Genomic DNA, 26,152 nt, shown 5'->3' on the forward strand with positions numbered 1-26,152 from the left:
AGTCGGGATCAATTCCACGACTTCCTGTATACCAGGCGAGGTAGTTAACATCTCGCCACCATGGATTTAACTTACCACCGTGGATAAAACGTTATGTGCAAGTGCTATATTTTAGTGTAACAGTAAGAGCAGATGGTGGGAGACTGTCGGGGCAGATATCAAAGGTCGCTCCATGTCTACTAGGCAGAATAGTGGGATCTGGCAGACAGGAGAAAGCATTGGCAATTCGGTGTGCTCACTAGAGCACAAAATCACTCTGACACTTTACTTCTGTTGAAGCGAGAGTTGAGGGTTTAAATGCGACGCGATACATCTTGTGAGGCATATAAAAGACGTGCTTCCTATTGTGGATAAAGAGGCATGAAGTTACTGAACAAAAGTGCAAAGTCATCTTCTGAGGCCCATTCCACTTTTGAGTTCCTCAGTGAATATTTGTCTTGTGACAAGATGAATAAATGACGCAATGAAAAGTAGCTGAGCCCTGGGCTAGATCAACCCCTCCAAACATGATTTGAGCTTGCAAACCTTCCCGATTGCGAGCCACTCGCTCGCTCTAGCACTGAAATCTGGCCGACGATGAGAATCTGAAGTTAGAACTGCACCATAGTTTTGCTGCTAAAACATATACTGCTGGAAAAACTACTGGTCCAGAAGTCCCAAGAGGATTAATATTTTTAAAAATTCAGAATCAGAATATGTATTTATACTGCAGGAGGAATCCGATGAGCTATAAAACTCTTTTTCACAGATGTCGAGTAGGGGTGGGTACGAACGTTACAACAACAAACAATACACAAACATGATAGGAGTGCAAAGTACAAGAAAGGTAAACAAATCACCCATGAAGTCACGTAGAATGGAGATAAAATAATATAGTAATAATAACAGAATAAAATTCTCACGACGTTTTGGCCACAACACAAGTAGCCTTCCACAGGTGAAGAAACGGGACTGTCCGGAAGACAGCGCTTGAGTGAACCCTGCCAAGCTTGACAGCGTCTTTTAAGCTGTGTGGGAGGAACAGAGCGCCTTGACAAAAGAGGAGGGGGGAGAGGAGTTTACATATAAATTAGCATGTAACTGGGGGATTAGCATGATGTTGGTGTGAGGGATGAGCACCACGGAAAGCGACGAGCTCGGACCGGAGGAGGGGGGAGAGGAGTTTACATATAAATTAGCATGTAACTGAGGGATTAGCATGATGTTGGTGTGAGGGATGAGCACCACGGAGAGCGACGAGCTCGGACCGGAAGAGGGGGGAGAGGAGTTTACATATAAATTAGCATGTAACTGGGGGATTAGCATGTTGTTGGTGTGAGGGATGAGCACCATGGAGAGTGACGAGCTCGGACCGGAGGAGGGGGGAGAGGAGTTTACATATAAATTAGCATGTAACTGGGGGATTAGCATGATGTTGGTGTGAGGGATGAGCACGCGGAGAGCGACGAGCTCGGACCGGAGGAGGGGGGAGAGGAGTTTACATATAAATTAGCATGTAACTGGGGGATTAGCATGATGTTGGTGTGAGGGATTAGCACCACAGAGAGCGACGAGCTTTGTTCAAACGGACGAGTCATCTATGTACGGGACGGAGGAGGGGGGAGAGGAGTTTACATATCAACAGTAAATTAGCATGTAACTGGGGGATTAGCATGATGTTAGTATGAGGGATTAACACCACGGACAGCGACGAGCTTTGTTCAGACAGACGAGTCCATCTATGTTCGGAACGGAGGAGGGGGGGGGGGAAGAGGAGGAAACGGCCACGGTGCGCTGCTCTGTCCTATGCTGCGTTATAACTATGCTATAAACTAGACTACTATACATTACAATATTATACCTTCGAGTCTAAACTACATTGTATAATATCGTATCCATAGACAAACCCCACCCTTGAATTATACAATGCGTTACTATACACTACCCTATACTTTAGACTATAAAATATTAGACTTGTAGTATTACACTATGTATTATTCTACTAACCCTACTGTATACCACACTGCTGTATATATACAATTACGGTACTATCTATTGCCTTATGAATAATGTTAAACATTATACTGTTATACTATTTATTATTATACAAAATGCTATAAACTATACTATTGACCGTCGTGTGAAAGGTACTAAGAGGCAGTACCAGCGAATGGACTGCGGTCTGAAAGTCACCGTAAAATACAATCAATCAAGAACTGAAATGGTTTATAACGTCTTTCTAATGGTTACTAAGCCGGAATCCATCTTCTCGGTTGAAATTGTCTCTGTGTTTGTATATGTGGATAGCCTCATGAACGAATCTCTCATGGTAGCCGGATGGCTTGCAGAGAACCTCCGTCTTGGAGAAGTCAATGTCACGTGAGCCCACTGAATTATAACAGTGATCTGCCACGGCTGAGGTGTTCATCCTACCGTGTTTCAAGTCTGCTTCATGTTCACGGATGCGGTCCGAGATATGTCGTTTGGCTTCTCCAATGTAGCTGCTACCACAGAGGCAACTTAGTTTGTAGACGCCCGGGTACTGTATGTATGGAACCACATCTTTTACAGATGGAACCAGATCATGGATTTTATGTTATGTGTTGAATCGGACCCGGATCTTGTGTTTATTCAGGATTTTGGAGATCTTTTTTGTGAACCCCGCAATGTAGGGTAAGGTGATGGTTTTGAATGGCTCCTCAAGAGGATCCTTCTTTATGGTTGGAGTGATGGCTTTGCGGATTGTGTAGTGGAGTAACCATTAGCCTTGAGAGCTTGGTGTACGTTCTTGAGTTCACTAGCAATGTGTTCCTGGTCGGAAATGCATTGGGCTCATGGTATAGAGTCTTGATGCGGGTATATGCCTCCTTCACATAACTGTATCTCCATGTAAACAATAATAAAACAAATGCAGAATCTGTATTTATCAAGGAGAAATCCGATGGGCTATAAAGCCCTTCTTCACAGATGTGCCCGGTAGACACGTTTACACAACCCATCATCCACATTGCCTTGTGGAAGTGCAGCATTTGTTCAACACAAACAAACCGGTTTCGACCTTCAATGTCTCATCAGCAGTCAACTAAATTGGGTCTTAGCCAACAAACGTCTGGCAGTTCAACAGCATTGCTTCAAACAAGCCCCACTCTGATTTAAAGCTTTCGTGACTGCAGTGATTCATATTATTGGTTCTTTCGGTAAAGTAACGTTGAAGGGAAACAATAAAATAATAAAATACATATAATAAAATTCTCACGACGTTTCGACTGCAACACAAGCAGTCATCATCAGGTGTGAAAAACAACGGCAAGAACATTTGAATAAGTGGCAGTTTGTATTTATTTATTTTTAAGCGTTAGCGCCACGGATAGCGATTTGACAGTTTGTTTAGATGGACGAGTCAATCTATGTTCGGAAGAGGGGTGAGACGAAAAAGTAATGTATGCTGTCTGAAAGCCACCATAAGCGTGAACAATCAATTAAGACCCGAAATGGTTTATCAAATCCTTCCAATGATTGCTAAGCCAGAATCCATCTTCTCGGTTAAAATTGTCTCTGTGTTTGTATATGTGGATAGCCTCATGAACGAATCTCTCATGGTAGCCAGATGGCTTGCAAAGAACCTCTGTCTAGGAGAAATCAATGTCATGTGAGCCTACTGAATTATAACAGTGATCTGCAACGGCCGAGGTGTTGGTCCTACGGTGTTTAAGGTCTGCTTTGTGCTCACGAATGTGGTTCGAGACATGTCGTTTGCTTTCTCCAATGTAACTACTACCACAGAGGCAACTTAGTTTGTAGACACCAGGGTACTGTATGTCTGGAATCACATCTTTTACAGACAGAACCAAATCACGGATTTTATGTAATGTGTTGAAACGGACCTGGATCTTGTGTAAAATAGAACATAACAACAAAATTAAAGAATTACTCTACAATGGCAGCTATACAAAAATAAAAAGAGATCCCACCAACAGCCTCTTCACACAAACCAACAAAATAATTTCTGATTCAACCGCATTAATTGATCAAACTAAACAGTTTTCGTTGAAACCTTCTACTGCCAGGCCACCAAGATTATACGGCTTACCAAAAATACATAAAGTAGATACACCCCTTCGTCCCATCGTCTCTACTATCAACTCCCCCACCTACAAACTGGCTCGTTTTCTGTCTGAAATCCTGCGGCCTTTCACTGGAAAACCACCTCTGCGGTACAAAATTCTACTCACCTGGTATCGACAATCAAGTGTATTTCCCTGTCCCCAGACGACCTGCTTGTCAGTTTTGATGTAGTTTCCTTATTCACCAAAGTTCCTGTGCCTGACACCATCGCAATCATTGAAGACTTGGTTCATCAAGGACTAAACACTGAGGTACCCCCCCCCTGGTGAGACACTGCTTAACCAATACATACTTCACTTGGAATGGAACTTTCTACAAACAAACTGAGGGCACCCCAATGGGCTCCCCCCATCTCCGGTTATAGCCAACATTTTCATGGAGAAATTTGAGACTGACGCCATTCAGACTGCCACTCTGCACCCAACCTTATGGAAGAGGTACGTGGATGACACTTTTGTCATCTGGCCACATGGCCGGCCTGCTCTAGACCAATTCTTCGACCACATCAATTCCATACACCCAGCCATCAGATTTACCATGGAAGTCGAAACAGTAGCAAGCTACCTTTTTTGGATGTCCTAATAAAAAAGAGACGTGATGGTTCAATGAGCCACTCTGTCTACAGGAAAGCTACCCATACGGATGCTTATCTGAAACCGGATTCCCACCACCATCCATCACAGAAGAATTCTCTCATCAAAACTCTGCACCATAGAGCCCAATGCATATCCGACCAGGAACACATAGGTAGTGAACTCGAGCACGTACACCAAGCTCTTAAGGCTAATGGTTACTCCGACTATACAATCCACAAAGCTATCACTCAAACCATGAAGAAGGACCCTCTTGAGGAGCCTTTCAAAACTATCACTTTACCCTACATTGCGGGGATCACAAAAAATATCTCCAAAATCTTGAATAAACACAAGATCTAGGTCCGTTTCAACACATAACATAAAATCCGTGATCTGGTTCCGTCTGTAAAAGATGTGATTCCGGACATACAGTACCCTGGTGTCTACAAACTAAGTTGCCTCTGTGGTAGTAGTTACATTGGAGAAATAAATCAAACGACATGTCTCGGACCGCATTCGTGAACACAAAGCAGACCTTAAACACGGTAGGACCAACACCTCGGCCGTTGCAGATCACTGTTATAATTCAGTAGGTTCACATGACATTGATTTCTCCAAAACAGAGGTTCTTTGGAAGCCATCTGGCTACCATGAGAGATACAAACACAGAGACAATTTCAACCGAGAAGATGGATTCTGGCTTAGCAATTATTGGAAGGATTTGATAAACCATTTCAGGTCTTAATTGATTGTTCACGCTTACGGTGTCTTTCAGACAGCATACATTATTTTTCGTCTCCCCCCTCCTCATTTACGAACATAGACGGACTCGTCCTTCTAAACTGTGAAATCGCTCTCCGTGGTGCTAACGCTTAAAAATAAATAAATACAAACCGCAACTTCTTTCAAATGTTCTTGCCGTTGGTTTTCACACCTGATGATGACTGCTTGTGTTGCAGTCGAAACGTCGTGAGAATTTTATTGTTTTATATATATTTTATTATTTTATTGTTTCCCTTCAACGTGACTTTACCGAAAGAACCAAGAATATAAGCCCCACTCTGCCGAGACGCTGGATGTCGAAACAGCGAATAGAGTTTGCTTGTGTTCAAACGACGGCACTTTATGATATCAATCCAAGCACATTTGAACAAAAACCCTCAAAACAAACTGCGGGACTTACGCCCCCCCGCCCTCATCCCGCCCGACCACCGCGCCCTCTATCTCGGCCGCGAATCTAGGAAACGTCGAGGCTATCCAGGAATCCCTAGGCCCTTGCGTTCACAAGGTGCGTGGAGAAGCGAGCCCGGGCGGTGAAGGTTGGTGGTGGTGAGGCGGCGTGAGGTGATAAATCTGCAGCTCACCTCCATGCCGGCGCTTCTAGGAGCCCTGCGGAGACAGCGCTGAGACAGCGCGGAGCGCGGCGAGAGTCGAACCAGGAATCCGCGCAGCCTACCCCCGGGTTCCGGGTGTGACGTAGAGACTCGTGACGTCACCCGCCGGGAATGCCACGCGGCTGGTGACGTCACGTGTTGTGATAATCCACTGCTGGATGATACATTCAGAAACTATAAAACATTAACTACTGTTTTTAGTTGACCAGATAAGGCCCCACCGAGCTATCTAGCTCTTTTTCACAAGCGACCTGGCTATCACAAATGATAGCTCAACGTAGTGACTTATCGCGTGGAAATGTATATCAACCAAATACTCTAAACGCGTGATGTTGATTCTAAATTTGGAGGGAAAACCCGGAGGATTCGGAAAAAAATCCACGCGACCATTGGGAGAGAAAACTCCATATATACAGCAGGCGTCAGGGTCGGGATCGAATCCACGACCTCCTGCATACCAGGCGAGGTAGTTCATATCACGCCGCCCCTGCAATGCTATTTCATGAAACTACCATGACATTATTTTTATATTTTTGCAACGAACGAGGACCCACATCCTTGATTCAAGCAACCCTGACTGGTGTTGAGGCACTGAATGTCGAAATCGGGTTTGCTTGTGTTGAACCAACGCAGCTGAAATGATGCACTCCAGGAAGCATGTGTGGCTGATAGGATGCGTGTACAAAAACCTTTTATAGATTGAGAAAGTGCCCAGAGCGATCTGTTTTCTGGGTGAAGTCTCACGCGCATATCACTGGCACTGCAGCGGTGACATCCAGTTTTACCCCAATGACGGAGGCCCTCCAAGCTCAGAAAGACCCCAGAATGATCAACATGAAATACAGTATATTTTTTTCATTTTATTGCCAAAGATCTCAGGTCACCGTTCAATTTTATTCTGCAAGCCAATGTGTCAACTCGATACATAAACTCATATTGTGTTTAAGCAAGCCTGGCTCTCTGCTGATGAGCCAATGAATGTTGCACCAATGTTGCTAAGATGCAATCCCAGAAGGCTGTGTGATTGATGGGATGTGTAAAAATACACTTTGTGGAACAGATATCGGGAGAAAATTGTCTCCGCTTGTATTGTTGCTTGTGGTTAGCGAGCCTCGCTACAAACCTGGCAACCCGAGTTTAGCTCCCACTGACGGCCAACACCAGTGACGAATATCTGAACCAGTCCTGAGCCTCCTCTAGGTTGACTCAGCCTCAAATGAGGACCTGGCTTGTAAACATCGCCATGAGGGAGACAAAGGCGGTCGGGCGTGGTGCTGGCCACCCACCCCCTCGTGTGCCGTACCGGGCTTCATAGGTGCTAACAGCACTTGCCTGAACGGTCTGTTAAGGGGCCGTCCATAAATGACGTCACGCACCTGGGGGGGGTCAGACATTTGTGACGATGTGTGACGGGAGGGGGGGTTGAGAAATGAGACGTCACATCAAAATGCGCAACTTTAAATAAATATAGACACGTTCTACTTAAAGACTTTTTAATAAATGTTTTCTCCAACATCAAAGTGCAGCGCCACATTAAATACGCACTACAATGACAATAGTTTAAAGCGATTTGAAGCATGTAAAAAAATGGGGGGGGCAGAGCTTTGTGACGTCATATTTGAGGGGGGCAGAGTTTTGTGACGTCATATTTGAGGGGGGGTCTGATTTTTGTGACGCAGTGTGACGAAGGGGGGGGGGGTCAAAATCGTCAAAAATCGCGTGACGTCATTTATGGACGGCCCCTAAGGTTGTACGGTGGATCGTTATCTTTGTACTCCACAATGACGCCGATTACTGATAAGTGATGTTGATGTCTTGCTGTGGGATTACATCTCAGCACGGGTAATGTTGTTGAATGTTTCTATGCTTAATTTACAATTCTGTAATGCTGTTTTTGCTGATTTCTTTTTTTCTGCTCCGATTTGTTTGATTTCTTGCTGCACCTTGTTTGAATTGCATTACTTTTGTCCTTTTGATGACCCAGATCACTCTTAAAAATGATGTATCCTGGTGTCGTTGAGATATCTGGTTAAACAAATATACTTTAAATCCAAGGTCGGTACACTGAGGTTGGTACACACGCATGCGCGTGACCTGGTCTCATAGGTGCAGTGACGTCCGCTGTAGCACCGGAGACTCAATTATAGAGAGCGGCTCTAAATTATAGAGAGCGGTCGTCAAAATGAGTACCCCTTCATGGTTAAGTCAGCAGTGATTTTCCTATGGAGAGACTCGCCCCCGCTATGGTAATGTGTAATTTCTAATACTGGCTCAGTGCTAATTACAAGAGATGAGCACCAATGCCTCGATGCTCATTGGAGTAGACATCACTCGCTTGTTTTTGTTACCATCAGTGAAAATCATATTGTGAAACTTTCATGTTGGTTACTTTACATTCTGGAAACCAGTTTTTTCTGGCTACTTTGTTAATCGCCTTGATATTGTTTGTTTTATCCAGTTTCTATTGTTTTTTTTCCAGTTGTTTTGCAATTTGTATTACATATTGGCACAAGGTCATCGTGCTAAAGAAGCAATGATGTTTCGAGCATCTCAATGGGTTTAGTTCATCTCCTGATAAAATAAAAAAAGCCTGACTGCATCGTGTCACAAACCCATCATCACTCCAGGGTCGAAAAAAATTGTTACTTCATGGTAAAGTCAGCAGTGATCGTCCTATAGAGAAAACACACCCCAGAGCCGGATATAGAAACGTCCCAAGGGGGAGCAGAAGTCCCCAAATTTCAAGAATTTGAAATAAATTTATATTCATGAACTTTCCATGTACGTTCTCTCATAGCATTGATCTTGGATATACTTGCCCCCTGCCATAAGAAAGTGGCATTTCACCACTGGCTCAGTGAGGGATGACCAACCACCTCAATGCTCATTTGAGCAGGTGATCACTGTAACCTGGTAACCTGTTGACCTGTTTGTTGGGGGACTGGACGGTCACGCTGGGGTTGAATTGTCACGATGAGCGACCAAAGCGTTTGTAGAACTTTCCGAGGGCCGCCTGGCTGATGATGACAGAGACGTGGGCGGTGGATGACTCGGGGATCACTCGCACATCCTGAACCGCGGCCTCGCGGTACAGCCAGCTGCTCACGCACGCACAGAAAGACAGAGATCCCCCATGTAGCCTTTTCAGGCTGCTGAGGTAAGGGCTGTTGGTGAGGACTATAAAGGCGCCCGGTGGCGTGATGTTCACTGCCTCGCCTGGTATACAGGTCGTGGGATCGATCCGACTAACACAGTTTGCATGTTCACCCACTCAACCACTCACGCACAAACAAAGATCCCCCATATGGTCTTTGACAGACTGTTGGAGCAAGTGCTGTTATCAGGCACCGATGAAAGTCAGCATGGCACACGAGGGGGTGGGTGGCCAGCACCATGCCCCGTCACCTTTGTCTCCCTCGTAACAATGCTTACACACCGCACCAGGTACTCGTTTGAGGTTGAGTCGACCTAGGGGAGGCCCAGGACTGGTTCAGATAATCGTCACTGGTGTTGGCCGTGAGCAGGAAATTAATTCTAGTCATCGGGTTCTTAGCGTAGCGTACTAACCGCTGCACTCCCGATCCCTATACACACAGCACACAATAATTGACAATACTTTAGTACATTTGGCATTTGGCACTATCATTCTTGTAATGCACGGACATCATCACGAAGGTGACATATTTCACATACATAGTCTGCAGTAGTTTCACAGTAGGGGGCGATGTTGCTACGTGTAATTCCCATTGAGTAATTTGGGATGTCATTTTTCAAATTTGGACAATGACGCCAGCACACAATGGCGAATTCCATCGCGGGATCTTTAACGTGCCCATTCAGGCCGACGGCGCACAGAACGTCACGGTTAATACACAACGCAGCAGTAATGACCAGGGGTGTCGTGGGCATACCATTGAACACGTTAGTCGAGTATAATAATGCGTTCATTGCTGTGGTGTTTGTTTAGCAAATATATTAATCGAAATGAATTTGGCACTACAGACAGGAGTTAAACTTGACTTGACAGCTATTGAACAATATTATTATCAGAGTTGTCTCTTTTGTTTGCATTTTGACTGCTTGTGTTGTGGTTATTGTAAACATGATGCCTTGAATAAAGGTGTCAGTTTTTGTGCCAGTTAAAAAGGTAAAACCTATTTCTATATCTTGTTACTGGCAAAGGAGGTCTCATAATGAGAACCCTGTAAAAAGGCCTTGAGGTTGGCTCAATGTGCTGGAGAGATTCCCTCCCTCCTCCAGGTGCTAATTTTACTGATCAGCTGCTCCGCACGCGCAGTGGCACACGAGGCAAAACATAAACTACCCTCGTCTCTGAAGGAGAACAGGTTGATGTCCAAGCTGTGGAGGTCCAATTACATTGGTAAAGTATCTCTCTCTCCATTATCTCACAAAACTAGAGGGGATTTCTATTACTCATGGAAAAGATCAGAATGTAAATACATAATCCGTATACAGTGGTCAATTCATGATGTTAGAATATACACGCATGCCACCATTAAAGTGTGGGCGGACCAGCGGTGGCTACGGCACCGCGTGGAGATTCACGTCGGCCGAGTGTGATAGCTCGTGTCATTGGACAGTCATTGAACAAACAAAATCACGAGTTAATCTTGTACATAAACTGGCTAGAACAACATGTCAAGCAAATGCTCCAGACGGCCAACACAGCACTAGTCTTCTCTGCAGCAGAATATCGCACCGCAGCCTTGAGCAAAACCGTGCACACGAAGCTGGTGGATACACAACTAAATGCAAACATGAGGATCATCTCAGGGACGCTAAAGAGCACACCGCTGCCATGACTTCCGGTCCTCCCAAACATCACTCCTCCGCAGCTCCGCCGCGATGCCGCGGGTGTGTGGGAGTACCGTGAGGCCATCAGAAATCCAAACCTTATAACAAGGACATTTTTTACTTAAGACTTTCGTGAATGCAGGAATTCATACTCTATGGTTCTTTCAATGAAGTCAGTGGTCGTCATCAGGAACAGGGAGGTTGGCCTCTGACGGCAAGCTGTTTATAAGGTGTAATGAGCGACTTCCGCGACGTCTTGTAGAGGATACTCTCCTCTTTATTCACATTCGGGCACACCACAGGCCAACCTTATCCTCATTGTTCTCCGAGTACACACGTAGATATTAGCATCCCTACAATTTACACGTGGTTGGTCCCACAGCGTGGTTCCGTCTGCCCACTCCCGGCCTCGCCGCTGGTTGACGGCGTACCCTTGAGGGTGATGGGACTTCGCAGGAGATCTGCCACGTGGCCGACGACGGAGAGAGATGACGGTGAGCAGCAACGCAGTCTGGACCTAAGGCTCCCCACACCGACCACGAGTCCTCCTCCGCCTCCGCTTATATTGCCGCAGGCGTGGCTAGGCTTCGCCTCCGGCCATGCCCTCTTGTGGAACCTTCTAGCCAGTTGCCGGAGTATCTCAGCCAGCCCCGCCCTTTACCTTTGGCCCAGATACCTCTCCCTTTGGGATTGGATGTTTATAGTGGTGGCTGTACCCGTGCTTCCCTTTTCCAACCAGTAGATGTCGCTCTGTCATTACAAAGGTTTAGAGATGGGCGGGGCAGCTAATGTTAATGTAGGAGAAAGCTCCGACACCGGCAGTAGGTCTACACCAATCAAAGCATTGCACCTCGCTCCATACACCCACACTGTTGATGATGGAGGTTGATAAGAAAACACAAATCAAGTCATGACCCAAAGTGGTTATGACATCTTTCCAATGATTGCTGAGCTTATAACCATCCCCTCGGTTGAAATTGTGTCTGTGTCTATAAATATGGATGGCTTCATGAACTAGTCTTTGTTGATAGCCAGTAGGCTTGCAAAGTACCACCATCTTAAAGAAATACATTTCGTGTGAGCCAGCTGCATTAAAATAATGATCAGCCACGGCAGAAGTATTGGTCCTACCGTGTTTCAAATCTGCCTCATGCTCACGAACACGGTCCGAGACATGTCGCTTAATTTCCCCAATGTAACTGCTGCCGCAGATACAGCTTAGTTTGTAGATGCCGGGACATTGCATGTCAGGAATCTTGTCCTTAAAAAGATGGGATGAGATCACGAATTTTACGTACTGTGTTAAATCGGACCTGGAACTTGTGTTTGTTCATGATTTTGGAAATCTTTTTGGTTACCCCTGCTATGTATTGCAAGGTGATGGTTTTGATTGGATCCTCAGATGGCTCCTTTCTCACAGTTGGGGTGATGGCTTTGCGGATTGTGTAGTCAAGAGTATCCATTCGCCTTGAGAGCTTGGTGTACGTGTTTGAGTTCACTGGTTAGATGTTCATGATCGGAGATACATTGAGCTCTATGGTGTAGCGTTTTTATAAGGGAATTATTCTGGGATGGGTGGTGGTGGAAATCAGGTTTTAGGTAGGCGTCAGTATGGGTTACTTTCCTGTAGACATAATGACTCATTGAGCCATCAGGTCTCTTTTTGATTAGGATATCCAAGAAAGGTAGCATGCCATCCTTTTTTACCTCCATGGTGAATGTGATGGCTGGGTGTATGGAATTGATGTGATTGAGGAATTGGTTCAGAGCCGGTCGGCCATGTGCCCAGATGATAAACGTGTCATCCCTGTACCTCTTCCACAAGGACGGGCGTAGAGTGGATGCCTGGATGGCTTCCTCAAATTTTTCCATAAAAATATTGTCTATAACCGGAGATAAGGGAGAACCCATTAGGGTGCCTTCAGTTTGTTTGTAAAATCTTCCATTCCTGATGAAGCATGTATTGGTGAGGCAGTGTCTCACCAGGGCAAGTACATCAGCATTCAATCCTTGTTGGACCAATTCCTCAATGAAACGAGGACATCTCCTTGCAACTAACGCAGAGGTGGCTCAAATCCAGAAAACCTTTCTGGCAATATGCAAAGAACCTCCATGATAACAAGACCACTGAAGCATGATGGAGGGAAGCCTGGGGCAAAAAACACCAACCTGCTGCAGAAATCCATCGTCAGGGACCCCACAATCCTCCAACCAGGATCTAACCTATCGAGGAAGATCCTGGTCCTCTTTGAATTGGATCCAGACACTCGATGGAAGTGGATACTTTCTCCATAATGGAAAATTCACGAGAGTCCAGTTTGCGACTGTGGTGGTGCGACATCTAAGGCCGTGCAATATATCGTGAACAACTGCCCAATCAAATCATTCAATGGAGTTCTGATACAAATCCACGCGGCTACTCCTGTAGCAGTTGAATGTATATCAAATCTCGACATCAATTTGTAATATGTTGCAAGCCCCAAAAATGCCACACGAAAGAAGATTGGACAGCCACCCCAATCATGATACGTGGCCCTTATGCCATCACAAAGACAAAGAGCCACCCCACTGGATGTGCTAGTGGAAGGCAGTGGATAAGCAGAAGACAGATAAGCTGTAACAAAGGTGTCGTAAGTTAATAGCAGTGAGCTTTCGATGAGCTTCAGGAGTTGAGAAGCTGAACTAATACAGCTGTGGCGTTGTTTAGAAGGAGATTTGAAGATCTGCCATTGCTGAAGCCTCGATGTGTAAAGAGTCTATGTGACCTTTTTGCCAGTATCGAAGTATGCAAAACAAGAACAAGTTTTACCCTTTCTGGTAATAATACAGGAGGTGCAAGGAATCAAGTCTGCATTAACCACACGTACTCGTGGCAAAACATGCAAACAAACATGCTCTGATAATATATGCATGGTTCTTTTGGCGTTCTCTGGTCTGACACGGGTGAGACAAGAACATAAAGAAAGTGTTTGAGAATGAGTGGAGATAAGTATGCCTCAAGGAGAAGATCCACAAAGAGAGGATACCCAATTTCACTGAACTTTGCGAATCACGTCACAAGCCGTAATCAGCACAAGCTAAATAGCGACTTCATAATTGCAAGTCTGTGGACTCTCATCACAGTGAATATATATGTGAAGCTGTCACCCAACATGGAGAGCGAGTGCTGCGCAGTCTACATCCATGAGGAGATCGTTGCTGCACTTCAACAGAGTTCAGCGCTGACAGCGCCGCCATTGCTGCTATGTCGTCATTAACGGAACATGACTGCCTCATCACCGTGACGGGGACCATTGTTCGTCAAGCCGCCGGCTGCTGGAGTGTGGCTGTGTCGCTGTAGCACCTCACTGTTAACATTGATCAGTGAGAATTGTGTGGCACGACTCCTACAGGCAAGTGAAGACGGCTGCTCATCGACTGCGACTGTGGTTACCGGAATGAGCTTGAAGTCCATTCATCGATAAGTATCACAACTGTACTTCGGGTCCGTCGTACCAAGTCCTTATTTATTTTGAATCCAGCATGTCTTCAGAGGCTACTACAGCTGCAGCGTTCTGGAGGTTTACAAGCATTTTCTGCACTTAGGCCCCAGCTGCCGGGTTCGAACTGCGAACCTCTGCAAAAAGCGGTGAACGATAGACACCACACGATGCACACCAGAAATAAAGACAAAGATCCCCCATATAGCCTTAACAGACTGTTGGGGCAAGTGCTGTTTGCGAGGGTGGGTGGCCAGCACCACACCTGGCCGCCTTTGTCTCCCTGGTAGTGATGTTTACACACCGCACCAGGTACTCAATTTAGGCTGAGTCGACCTAGGGGAGGGCCAGGACCAGTTTAGATAATCGTCACTGGTGGAGACCGTGAGTGTAAATCGAACTCGGGCCACCGGGTTCGTAGCGCAGTGTGCTAATCACTACACGACTGCACCCCAAAGATACACACCACACACACTCACGCCAGATGCTCCCCTTCCAGTGGAATGCTGAGTTCCATGACGGCCTTATTTGTTGCAATGAGCACAGCCTCCTGTACTCGCTCCTTGAGCTCCTCCAGACCCCATTCGTGCAGCGCGGACACCTGAACCCCAACCCCAGCAGACAGCTCCCTTCTGGGGTCACAGGGGGTACACGGGTGGGGGGAGATCGTAGGGGACAGAGTTAATGTAAAAAGGCCATTGCACCTGATACCACTCCTCCCCCAACGCCAGGTGCTTGTGACCCTGTTGCACGTGGCTTGTAACCCAACATGTTGGGGAAAAGCTAAACTACTAACCTATTAAATTCAAAGCTTTCGTGACTGCAGAAATTTCTCTTTGGTTCGTTCAGTAAAGTCACATAGAAAATCAAATCAAATAATAATAGAATACGACCTTTCGATTGCAACACAAGCAACCGTCATCAGGTAAGAATGAATGAGATAAAAAACATAGTAAACTTAGAAACACAATGCAACACAAGACAGAGAGCCGGACAACACAACAGCCAACACCCTACCTGGCTGAGCGTGGTCAGCCAGGTGGGGTGTCGTATTCTGTTATTATTTGATTTTATTTTCTACGTGACTTTACCGAAAGAACCAAAGAGTACTAAACTATTTCTAATTAACCAGGTAAGGTCCACTGAGCTATGTAGCTCATTTCTGTGAGCATCACTCGTCTGCCCTCAGCTATTTTTGTAGGGCGACTGCCTCGAACTGCCCAGTAGCGTCCGTCACGAGCCTCTTCCATAGAGGTCGATCTTGACACCGCTGGTACCAGTCTTCAGCAAGACCACGTAGCTCCACATCCTCCCGTTCCGCAAAAGTCTTTCTCTTCTCCAGCCTGTGTCGTGCCCATTTAGCCCCCTCTATCCGGCCAAACAAAAGCTGCTTGGGCATGCGGTGGCTGTGCATTTAGGCTATGTGCCTTGCCTGCCGGAGTAACTCCCGAATGGGAATGTGTACAGATTTTTCAAACCGCTCCACACACACACACATCGCACATACACGAGGTACTTGTGTACATGCACTGCTGGACCCTCACTGCGGCATGAGGTCGATTTTGTTGTGAACCTCGAGGATGCGAGAGCGCGCGGCCTCCGAGAGGCCAAGTTGGGCGAGCACATGGAGCACCGTGTCCCTCTGCCTCTCCGTGTCCGTGTTGCTGATGTCTCGCACATGCACGATCACGTCCTGCACACACACACACAGGTGTGGCGGTTGCAGACTCCAGGATTCCGTTTTCTGCTCATTGTCACCATACTCGAAGAGAAAATGTTGTTTAATCACAATATATAGTCAAGTCCTGCAATTTTCATATCAGGGCTCTACGACACATTCAACCACTCTTGAGTCGTGACATAGCCGAGACGATGGCACGTAGCATAGTATGGACAAGGCTCGATTATTGAAACTCACTACGGGACGTCTGGCAAAAAACATTCGCTAGCTGCAACGTGTACAACATTCTTTGGTACTGCAAGATCTGACCATGTTCGTCCAGTGCTCGCCAAGCTGTAATGGCTTCAGTTTGCTGAACAAATACATCATTAGGTTACACTCATCACACACAAAATGCTTGCCACCAATGAACCACAATACCTTGCTGATCTCATCAATGAACACCACGCAAACTCTGGTCATCTTCACAGTGGCCGTCGAACAAAGACGGTCACTGCATCGCGCGCTTTCTAATGTGCGTCTGCGGCCATCTGGAATGCTCCAGTTTGAAAACTCATTTAATTTGAACTGTGCTTAGCTAGTTGTCCTTTCCCCCGCAACTTCGAATAGAATGGTTGGCTACGTACGGTGCAAAAGAAGTTCAACGTACATACATACACACACAACAAAGATCACCCTATAGACTGCTGAGGGAAAGTGCGCTGTAAGCAAGCACATATGAAGGCCGGCACGGCACATGAATGGGTCGTTGGACAAAACCGTGCCCGGCCACCTTTGCCTCCCGAGTGCCAATGTTTCCACACCACAGCAGGTAGTCATGTATGGCTGAGATGACCTAGGGTAGGTACAGGACTAATTCAATTAATTGTCAGTTGTTGGTCTTGAGGAGGTCGCCAGGCTCCGCAGCGCTGTGTGCTAACCACTGTGCCACCGCTCCATCTCAAAGTCACAAAATACAAATACCCCCCGAATAGCCTTAACAGACTGTTGGGGAAAGTGTTGTTCACGAGTACCTATAAAGGCCGGCATGGCACACGAGGGGGTGGGTGGCCAGTACCATGCCCGGCCGCCTGTCTCACAACAACAACCGCCATTCGCCGCTAAGTGGCGGTGACGTCACCACAACGCTTGTGCCAGGCTATATGCACCTTGTGCCACGTGAAGTGTTGAACGCCTGATGGCAGGTGGTCACGGGGCAGACCCAGGTGCCACGGGTCAACTGACTGAGATGACTGGCTGATGCACCACCTGTGCTCCCTACTGTGCCAACTTGCTGTGCTTTAACAACCCGGCGCTCTGCTCGTTGTTGTGAGCGTCGCTCCTCTGCCCTCCGTTGTTGGAGGGCGACTGCCTCCAATTGCCTAGAAGCATCCTTCACAGAGGCCGATATTGACACAGCTGGTACCAGTAAATTAGCGAGACTAATCAGCTTCATATACTCCTGGACCAGATCTAGCCCATGCCACACCTGTTTAAGCCCCTCTATCAGGCCAAACAGAAGCTGCAAGGACATGAGGTGGCTGGGAATGCTGGCTACATGACTCACCCAACGCAGCTTAGCCTGCAGGAGTTCACTGGCAGGACTGTGTCCAGATATTTCAAGGATCTGCGAGCTCTTCCCACAATCCAGTCTGGTTACACACAGGATGGATCACAGACAGACCATCCTGTGTGTAGATGTTCCTTTAAAGGGCTCCACGCTTCGTAGTCATAGAAAATAGGGTGCATAAACTGGAGCGATAGGCCAGGTAGCTTCCACACATATTGTTATGCAGTTGAAGAAAAGATGATGCCGCTTGACTGATTCAGAGTGAGATCTCGGCTACCAATTATGCACACTGGTAAGGTACAGAAACTTCTCCACTATCACAAACATACACACACCGACCCGACCACTGACCAACCCAACCATCCAATAGCCATCATCCATCCACAAACCCACCCAACCAATTAACTTACCATCAATATAATTCACACATTCACCTATCCACCATACTACCCAAACAGGAGACCACACACCCGCTCATCCATACACCCATTTATCCACTGAGAAAGAACCCCTGTAAAAGACTTAAACAGATTGTTGAAGCAAGTTCTATTCGCAAGCATCTATGAGGGATGTAACGGTTCAACACCACACCTGACCACCTTTGTCTTCCCAATGCTGATATTTACACACTGCCCCAGCTACTCATATGAGGCTGAGTTTATTTTGGGGAGTTCAAGGACGGATTCAGATATTTCATCACCGATGATGGCCGTGAAAGCGAATCGAACTCGGGTCGCTGGGTTCGTAGCACGCTAACCGCTACACTACCGCTCCCACACAAATCCACTTACCCACGAACTCACCCATGAACTCACCCACCCACTCATCCACCCACCCGCACGCACGCCGGCCCACCCGCATGCACGCCGGCCCACCCGCATGCACGCCGACCCACCCACCCACCCATCCACCCCCTCACCCACCCACCCCCTCACTCACTCACCCACCCACCCTCCCACTCACCCACCCACCTACTCACCCACTCACCCACCCGCGTGCACGCCGACCCACCCACCCACCCCCTCACCCATCCACCCACCCCCTCACCGATCCACCCACACCCTCACCCATCCACCCACCCCCTCACCCATCCACTCACCCCCTCACCCACCCATCCACCCACCTACCCACCCCCTCACTCACCCACCCACCCGCCCGCGCACCGAGTGCAGGACGTCCTCGAGGGTGGCGGAGAATGCGTGGACGAGGCCATGGGGCAGGCGCGAGAGGAAGCCCACGGTGTCCACGTAGAGAGCCGTGGTGCGGCCCGGCAGGAGACCCGCGTGTGCTGTCACATCCAGCGTCGCGAACACTGCGTCGTGTGGCTCCAGCGATAGGTCGTGTGTCAGGGCACGTGCCAACGTCGTCTTGCCTGGGATCACAGACGGTAGGGGCACAGGCACGAGGGGAGCGAGTTGCAGGGGAGTGCAGGAGAGTGAATGGGAGTCTTGTGAGACCGTATGTAGCCAACCGTGTTAATCGGAGGTGCAGGACAACTATACACAAAAAGCAGTTATGAGGAAATAAATGCTCAACCTAGATGATTTAAGAGTTAATAGCTCCAATGTCTTACTAATATTGGAAGGAAAAGCATTCCAGACGGCCGCAGAAGCGCATCTGAAAGCGTGCGATGCGGTGACCGTCTTTGTTCGATGGTTAGCCAAAAGCCACTGTACAGTGGACTCACTGGAGTGGGCGAGCGGTGGACTGACCGAAATGGGCGAGCAGTAGACTCACCAGAGTTGGTGTAGCCGACCAGCGCCACGACGGGCAGCTCTGCCCGGCTGCGCTGGCTGCGCAGAAGGCTGCGCTTGCGTGCTACAGTGCCGAGCGCACGCCGCAGCCGCTGCTCACGCTGCTCCAGCACGCGGCGCTGCGTTTCCAGCGCCGTCTCCCCTGGCAGCGCAGACGCAGATGCACGCCCGGACGCGTCAAAAACACGGGGAGTGCCGCTGAGCTCTCTCTCAGCCGCAAGCTGTTGGCTGGGATATAGCAATCGTCATCCTCACGATCATGAGGAGGAATCCCATGAGCTATAAAGCTCTTTTTCACAGATATCCAGTTAGGGGCACGGGCTTCACAACATTACAACAAATACAAAAACACGATAGGAGTTCAAACTATAGGAAAGGTAAATAAATAACTTTTCAAAAAATATATATACAAAAAAAACTAAACTATTTTTATCCTACCAGGTAAGGCCTCCTGGTGACAGGGGAGGGGACCGACGACTGCCTGGAACTCACAGTCTCTAAACCCTCACTGCCAAGCTCCCAAAACTCGTTACCTTGTTGTGACGGTCCAAAACCACTGCGCCACGAATCCACCCAATGGGTATGAATCTAATACCGTGCTGACAAGCAGCAAAGCACATGTGAGGGAGGTATGCGTCGCGGTTCTCACCTGGGCCTTTCAAATACCGCGATCCTCCTCCTTGCTGGTCTAGATGTTTATGCTCCTTTCGCATACGAGATCTACAAGTCAAATGAAAAATAAAAATTAGTTTTTACCCAGTTGCTTAGCACAGGCCCAAAAGCCAAAAGCGTCTAGTAGCCAGCAACAAACAATGTTATTTAAGGTAATAATAGATAAGAGTGAAACAGGTTTCATTAACTGAGCAAGGTTATTTTCTATAAGAACTTGGGTGAAAGGTGAGATGGCAAAGAGAGAATTCCAATCTGCAGCAGTGCGAGGCAAGAAGCAGAAAGAGAAGTGTTGTGGTCTGCAGTGTGGTGTGGGTGAGTTGATGAGTGAGTGGATAAGTGTGCATGTGTTGTTGTGACCAGCAATTTGGTGAGTGAATCGGTGAGTGGATGCAGTGAATGGGTGAGCAGGTGGGTACGTTAGTGAGTGAGTAAATGCTTGAGCGAGCCAGTGAGTGGATGAGTGTGTGTGTGCGTTGTTGTGACCTGCAGTGTGGTGAATAACTGGGTGAGTGCACGTAATGTATGGGTGAGCAGGTGGGTTCATGAGTGGGTGAGTAATTCAATGTGTGAACGAGCTAGTGAGTAGATGAGTGTGCATGTGTTGCTATGACCTGCAGTGTGGTGAGTTAATGGGTGAGTGGATGCTGTTAATGGGTGAGCAGGTGGGTATGTGAGTGGATAATTCAATGCATGAGCAAGCCAGTGAGCGGGTGAGTGTGTGTGTGTTGTTTTGACCTGCAGTGTGGTGAGTAAACAGGTGAGTGGATACAGTGAATGGGTGAGCAGGTGGGTATTTGAGTGAGTGGGTGAGATGAGTGTGCGCGTGTTGTGATGACCTGCAGTGTGGTGGTAGAACACGGTGTGGATGAGATGAAGCAGTCAGTCCGGCAGACCATCTCCTCAGCATGAAATAAACCAGTGAAGTTTGCAGGAGCAGGTAACCACAGTAGTAACGATAGAAGCACGATACGGAGACGACTGACCGCCAGCGAGCAACTGGAGTGAGTTGGCGAGTTCTGGATCTGATATTTGTTTTTTTACCATTTTATCTGGCAACAAAACTGACACCTTTTTTACAAGGAGTCATGTTTACATTGACCACAATACCTGCGGTCGGAACGCAAACAAAAAACAACTCTGATAATGTATGCACTGTCCTTTAAATTGATTGGTCCACACCCGAGACAGCTTCTTTAGAGCCTCGTCTCACATGGTGTTTGACCAGAAGACGCCAAAAGGCGCACAACTCAAAGGCAATGCACCATCAGAGTATGAGAGCTCGGGGTAAGCATTTACACCAATGGAAACCTCATTTGCCAGTAACAAAATATGATAATTGTTTTTTTACCCTTTTATCTGGCAACAAAACTGACACCTTTTTAACAAGGAGTCATGTTTACATTGACCACAATACCTGTGGTCGGAACGCAAACAAAAAACAACTCTGATAATGTATGCACTGTCCTTTAAATTGATTGGTCTACACCCGAGACAGCTTTCTTTAGAGCCTCGTCTCACATGGTGTTGGACCAGAAGACGCCAAAAGGCGCACAACTCAAAGGCAATGCACCATCAGAGTATGAGAGCTGGCAAATGAGGTTTCCAATGGTGTAAATGCTTAACCCGAGCTCTCATACTCTGATGGTGCATTGCCTTTGAGTTGTGCACCTTTTGGCGTCTTCTGGTCCAACACCATGTGAGACGAGGCTCTGAACAAAGCTGTCTCGGGTGTGGACCAATCAATTTAAAGGACAGTGCATACATTATCAGAGTTGTTGTTTTTTGTTTGCGTTCCGACCGCAGGTATTGTGGTCAATGTAAACATGACTCCTTGTAAAAAAGGTGTCAGTTTTGTTGCCAGATAAAAGGGTAAAAAAACAATTATCACATTTTGTTACTGGCAAATGAGGTTTCCATTGGTGAGTTCTGGATTGTGAGTCACCCTGACGGTGCTTCACTCTGAACTGTATCAGGTACGGCAAGGGAAGAACTGGATGCTCCACCCGAGACATGACAACAATTACGAATTATTTAACACGTAAATGTTGTGGCTTGGCTCTCCAACACACCGGTGTGTTGTACAAGTGACAAATTGGCATGTTCTGTTTACAAAGAGCATGCCAATAGTTGGCTGTGTCGTGTAGTGGCGGGTTTTAACGACACATTTATATATTTGCGCGATCTAACCCAAAACATCTCTATTATGTAAATACGAAAGACACGACGTAAGTATAAATATGTACATATTAATAATTAATTATGGTTAACCCTCGTAATTACGATCACAATGTTGCTAATGGTTCTGCTTGCCGCATGAGGGGGATGCTGGCCAGGGCGATCTGTAGTTTGGCCTCGCGTGTCCGCGCGTGCAGTTGGAAGATGCGGAGTACAAGCGAGTAGCGGTCCAGCACAGGCAGGCCCCATGCCTCCTCCAGGCATATCTGTGAGCAAACAATGACAATAGTCCCCCATGTTCAGATAATCGTCACCTGTGTTGACCGTGAGCGGGGAATCGAACCCGGGTTGCCGCGTTCATAGCGCAACACGCTATCCGCTACGTCACTGCTCCCCACCTAACAGCACACAAAGACAAAGATCCCCTGTATAGCCTTAACAGACTCTTTGTTTTTTTTCAGTAAAGTCACGTAGGTATAAAATAAAATAAATTAAATCACGATGTTTCGGGCGCAACACAAGCGTCCATCATCAGGTGGGACAACCACAGCAAGAAACAATTGCTGAAGTGGGTAATTGTGGTTGTCCCACCTGATGACGGACGCTTGTGTTGCTCCCGAAACGTCGTGATTTAAGTTATTTTATTTTATACCTACGTGACTTTACCGAAAGAACCAAAGAGTATGCATCCCTGCAGTCACGAAAACTTCAAATCTAGATCCTTAACAGACTGTTGGGGCAAGTGCTGTTCGTCAGCAGCAGCATCTATGAAGGCCAGTCCGGCACACAAGGGGGTGCAGTTCGCTGCACCATAAGCAGGAGGAAAAGGCGCACACCACCGTGAGAGCCAGATCGGTTAGGGGTGCGGTCTGGGAGGTTAGGAGAACATTAGAGGGTATGTCATTTGTGTTTATGTTATGGCCCAGAAATTCCCATCATTAGCCAGGGCTGCGAGGCCATTTTGGGGGGCAGCTGTGGCAAGGCCCCCCCCCGCCTCCCCAGCTCCGCCCACCCTTGTGGTCTCAAAGAAGATCATGGGAGACCTCACGGTCACGATCCAAGGTAAAATCGGCCCCATGGTCTTAACCAGCCTCGCAATCCCTCGGATCCCTTGGGTCGCGACCACGAAGATCGGCCAGCTCTACACGGCTCAACGCACGGTCACCAGCTCACGCGTCGGGTTACGCCCAGGGGGCGACTCGTGTGCACCGCGGTCAACCTTCACACTCCACCGCTCACCTCCTGCGCCACAGTGAGTCGCTCCATGTTCACGAAGACGGCCGAGAGGCGAGGAGATGCTCGCACCTTGTCTAGTGGCACACAAAGACAAATATCCCCCCCGATAGCCTATAACAGACCGTCGGGGCAAGTGCTGTTACATTGCACCTAAGGTCAGAATGGCACACGAGGGGGTGGGTGGCCAGCACCACGCCCGGCCGCCTTTGTCTCTCTAGTGGCGATGTTTGCACACCACACCAGGTACTCATTTGAATTGACCTAGGGAAGGCCCAGGAACGGTTCAGATAATCATCACTGGTGTTGACCGTGAGCAGGAATCGAACCCGGTTTGCCGGGTTCATGGCGCAGCGTACTAATCGCTACGCCAACGCTTCTTGCCTAACAGCACACACACTCTCTCTCACACACACACAAACAGTATGATCACTCAACTAGAATTACACACAGCAGCAATCACTGCCTGCTGGAAGGTGAAGGTCACCTCGTGCCACGCAGTCACCTTGTGCCACACAGGGACATCTGCCACTAGGGGTAACCTTTGAGATGTGTTCAGATATAAGTCGCTCATCGCGTGTAAAGGGCTCTGAAAGATGCCCTGGAGTTAAGAACAATAGGTCTATCAAACAAATCATTCACAACCGTAACGTGGATGTATACAGCGTCAAAATGCCATCACACCTCAAGATGTACAGAAGGCAAAGGTGCAGCCATGCAATGTATTGCTCACGAAACTGCTGGCAGAATGGCCTCCAATAGAGCTCTAGAGAACGCCTCAAGAGCAAATTTGTCCTACTCTTCCACACTGGTCACACCTCAGCATGGGTTCCATCCAACTTTTCTGACGTACACCCAATGCCCGCTTGCCAAACACATACAGCAGGCCACTCATTTGTAATAACTTTTACTGCATACCAATTTCCAAATCTAATGATACCGCTCTGTAAATTATTTTGTGGGATTGTTGTTTTTTTATTTAATGCTAGCTTTGACAACCTGTACGGGGAGAAAGGGTTTGTAATTGGCCGCATGCTGCTTAAACCACTGAGGTGGCCAGGCTCATCCACAAATCATCCCATTACCCTTCCATCAGATCTCCCTCTTAACCAGAAATTAGCCGACACTGTAAGAGGAAAAAAACCTCAGATTAAACCCACATAATAGACAAATAATTGGCAATCACTCTAACTTTTCAGTTTTCTTAATAGGTGAGTGGCAAATTAATCTTAATAAATGTGCTTTCTGCAGACAACATGAGTCAAGGTTTGAGTTGGTATTTATTTTGTTATTCGAAAATGAGGTGATTTTGCGCATGTGTGTGCGCTCGCCTAAGGGAGGATACATGTAGCATGCACAATGCCGCAATTGCACACACTGCGTTTTTCTGTACTTTGCCTTCAATAGTTCCTGTCGAGACTTGGGCATGGGAAGGGAACTCACGGGGGAGGCCTTTGCCGGATGGGACCCCTCGGGTTTTGGCACCGGATAGAGGATGCGGCTTTGTGCCGTGTCAGCGTGCGTGAATTGGGACCCTCCACTCACCAGTGAGGGTTTTAAAGTTGCCTTTGCCAAACACGAATTTGGAGCCCGGGTTTCGCGAGCGCAGGAGCACGCAGTCGCGCACCGCCCAGCCCGGCAGAGTCCCCACCAGAGCCATCGCCTCGCTCACCAGGACCTCAGCTGCACGGGGCAATCAGGGAGATGGAAAACAGGGAACAGGGGAATTCAGGACACGGCACGCATTTGGGTAAAAAAAAAAATAACCAGGCAACGTGCCCCCTTCCCATATCTGTCCTTCCCCCATACAAATCCAAAATATTTTTTACGCACCCTATTGGCCACATGGCCTCCTGGAAATGCTTAATACAAGTACTCTTTGCACCGGTATTGACGTTCAGTATCTCATCAGCAGTCGGGCTTGCTTGAACCAATGCTGAACTTCCAGATATTTATAAGCAAGGACCCTGCTAGATATGGGTGCTAGCAGTCCTGGGTCCTCCCCCACTAACAAGCGTGATGGTTAAATCTCCATGGCCAGTAGCTCATGGGGAGAACCTGTTCCTACCATAGGCACGTGGAATTTCCAAGGCGCTAGTTTGAATAGGGAGACACTTCAATGTGGGCTAAAGTAGTAACTAATTGGCGAGTTGTTTACGTGACAAACCTTACTGGCTGTGTTGGGTGAAGGGTTACGACACATTTATACTTACGCAATTAAACCTAAAAACCTTTATGAACTTAAATGTTTATTAATTCCGTTTATCCACAAGATCCGTATTCTCGAAACATGCATCAGAATTTTGATTTAAAGCTTTCGTGACTGCAGTAATTCATATTCTTAGTTTTTTCGGTAAAGTCACGTTGAAGAGAAACAACAAAATAACAAAATATATATAAAACAATAAAAAATTCTCACGACGTTTCGACCGTTTGAGTTATGGTCGAAACGTCGTGAGAATTTTTTATTGTTTTATATTTATTTTGTTGTTTCTCTTCAACGTGACTTTACCGAAAAAACTAAGAATATGCATCAGAATGTTTGGACAATTTCCACATTTTGGATTCAAGTGGAGGGCGAAGGAGAATACAAATCTCTCTCTATCCACACCACGGGGCGATGCCACGCAGAGCTCCACCAGTTGGATTTAAAATCCACTTGGGTGCCCTACCAACTCGCTGGAGGATTGATGCACACTGAAACGACGCCCACAATCAAAG

General features: G+C 47.3%; 2 protein-coding genes across 7 annotated transcripts in view; both read right to left on the bottom strand.

Annotated features, from left to right (window-relative positions):
* The window catches only part of GCC2 (GRIP and coiled-coil domain containing 2), a 91,832-nt gene extending 85,642 nt beyond the window's left edge, over positions 1 to 6,190 (bottom strand). For both annotated transcript variants that reach the window (XM_032972008.2, XM_076074280.1), the window contains exon 1: positions 6,044 to 6,190. In XM_032972008.2, the coding sequence (XP_032827899.2) occupies positions 6,044 to 6,049 (6 nt within the window). In that variant the 5' untranslated portion in view covers positions 6,050 to 6,190. The remainder of the gene's footprint in view (positions 1 to 6,043) is intronic.
* A 730-nt stretch (positions 6,191 to 6,920) lies between these two features.
* GTPBP6 (GTP binding protein 6 (putative)) overlaps positions 6,921 to 26,152 on the bottom strand; it is a 37,344-nt gene continuing 18,112 nt past the window's right edge. For 3 of the 5 annotated variants that reach the window (XM_032971862.2, XM_032971859.2, XM_032971858.2), the window contains 9 exons: positions 24,977 to 25,114; positions 23,438 to 23,508; positions 22,334 to 22,464; positions 20,001 to 20,071; positions 19,335 to 19,493; positions 18,761 to 18,969; positions 15,912 to 16,060; positions 14,847 to 14,999; positions 6,921 to 9,171 (listed from right to left, as the gene is read on the bottom strand). In XM_032971862.2, the coding sequence (XP_032827753.2) occupies positions 9,042 to 9,171; positions 14,847 to 14,999; positions 15,912 to 16,060; positions 18,761 to 18,969; positions 19,335 to 19,493; positions 20,001 to 20,071; positions 22,334 to 22,464; positions 23,438 to 23,508; positions 24,977 to 25,114 (1,211 nt within the window). In that variant the 3' untranslated portion in view covers positions 6,921 to 9,041. Of the gene's footprint in view, positions 9,172 to 14,833; positions 15,000 to 15,911; positions 16,061 to 18,760; positions 18,970 to 19,334; positions 19,494 to 20,000; positions 20,072 to 22,333; positions 22,465 to 23,437; positions 23,509 to 24,976; positions 25,115 to 26,152 lie in introns of all 5 variants that reach the window. The other 2 variants (XM_076074281.1, XM_076074282.1) reach the window with 2 other exon arrangements.

The sequence above is a fragment of the Petromyzon marinus genome, chromosome 47 (genome assembly GCF_048934315.1).
Source record: "Petromyzon marinus isolate PM22_M1 ecotype Great Lakes invasive population chromosome 47, UKy_Petmar_22M1.pri1.0, whole genome shotgun sequence".
Classification (NCBI taxonomy): domain Eukaryota; kingdom Metazoa; phylum Chordata; class Hyperoartia; order Petromyzontiformes; family Petromyzontidae; genus Petromyzon; species Petromyzon marinus.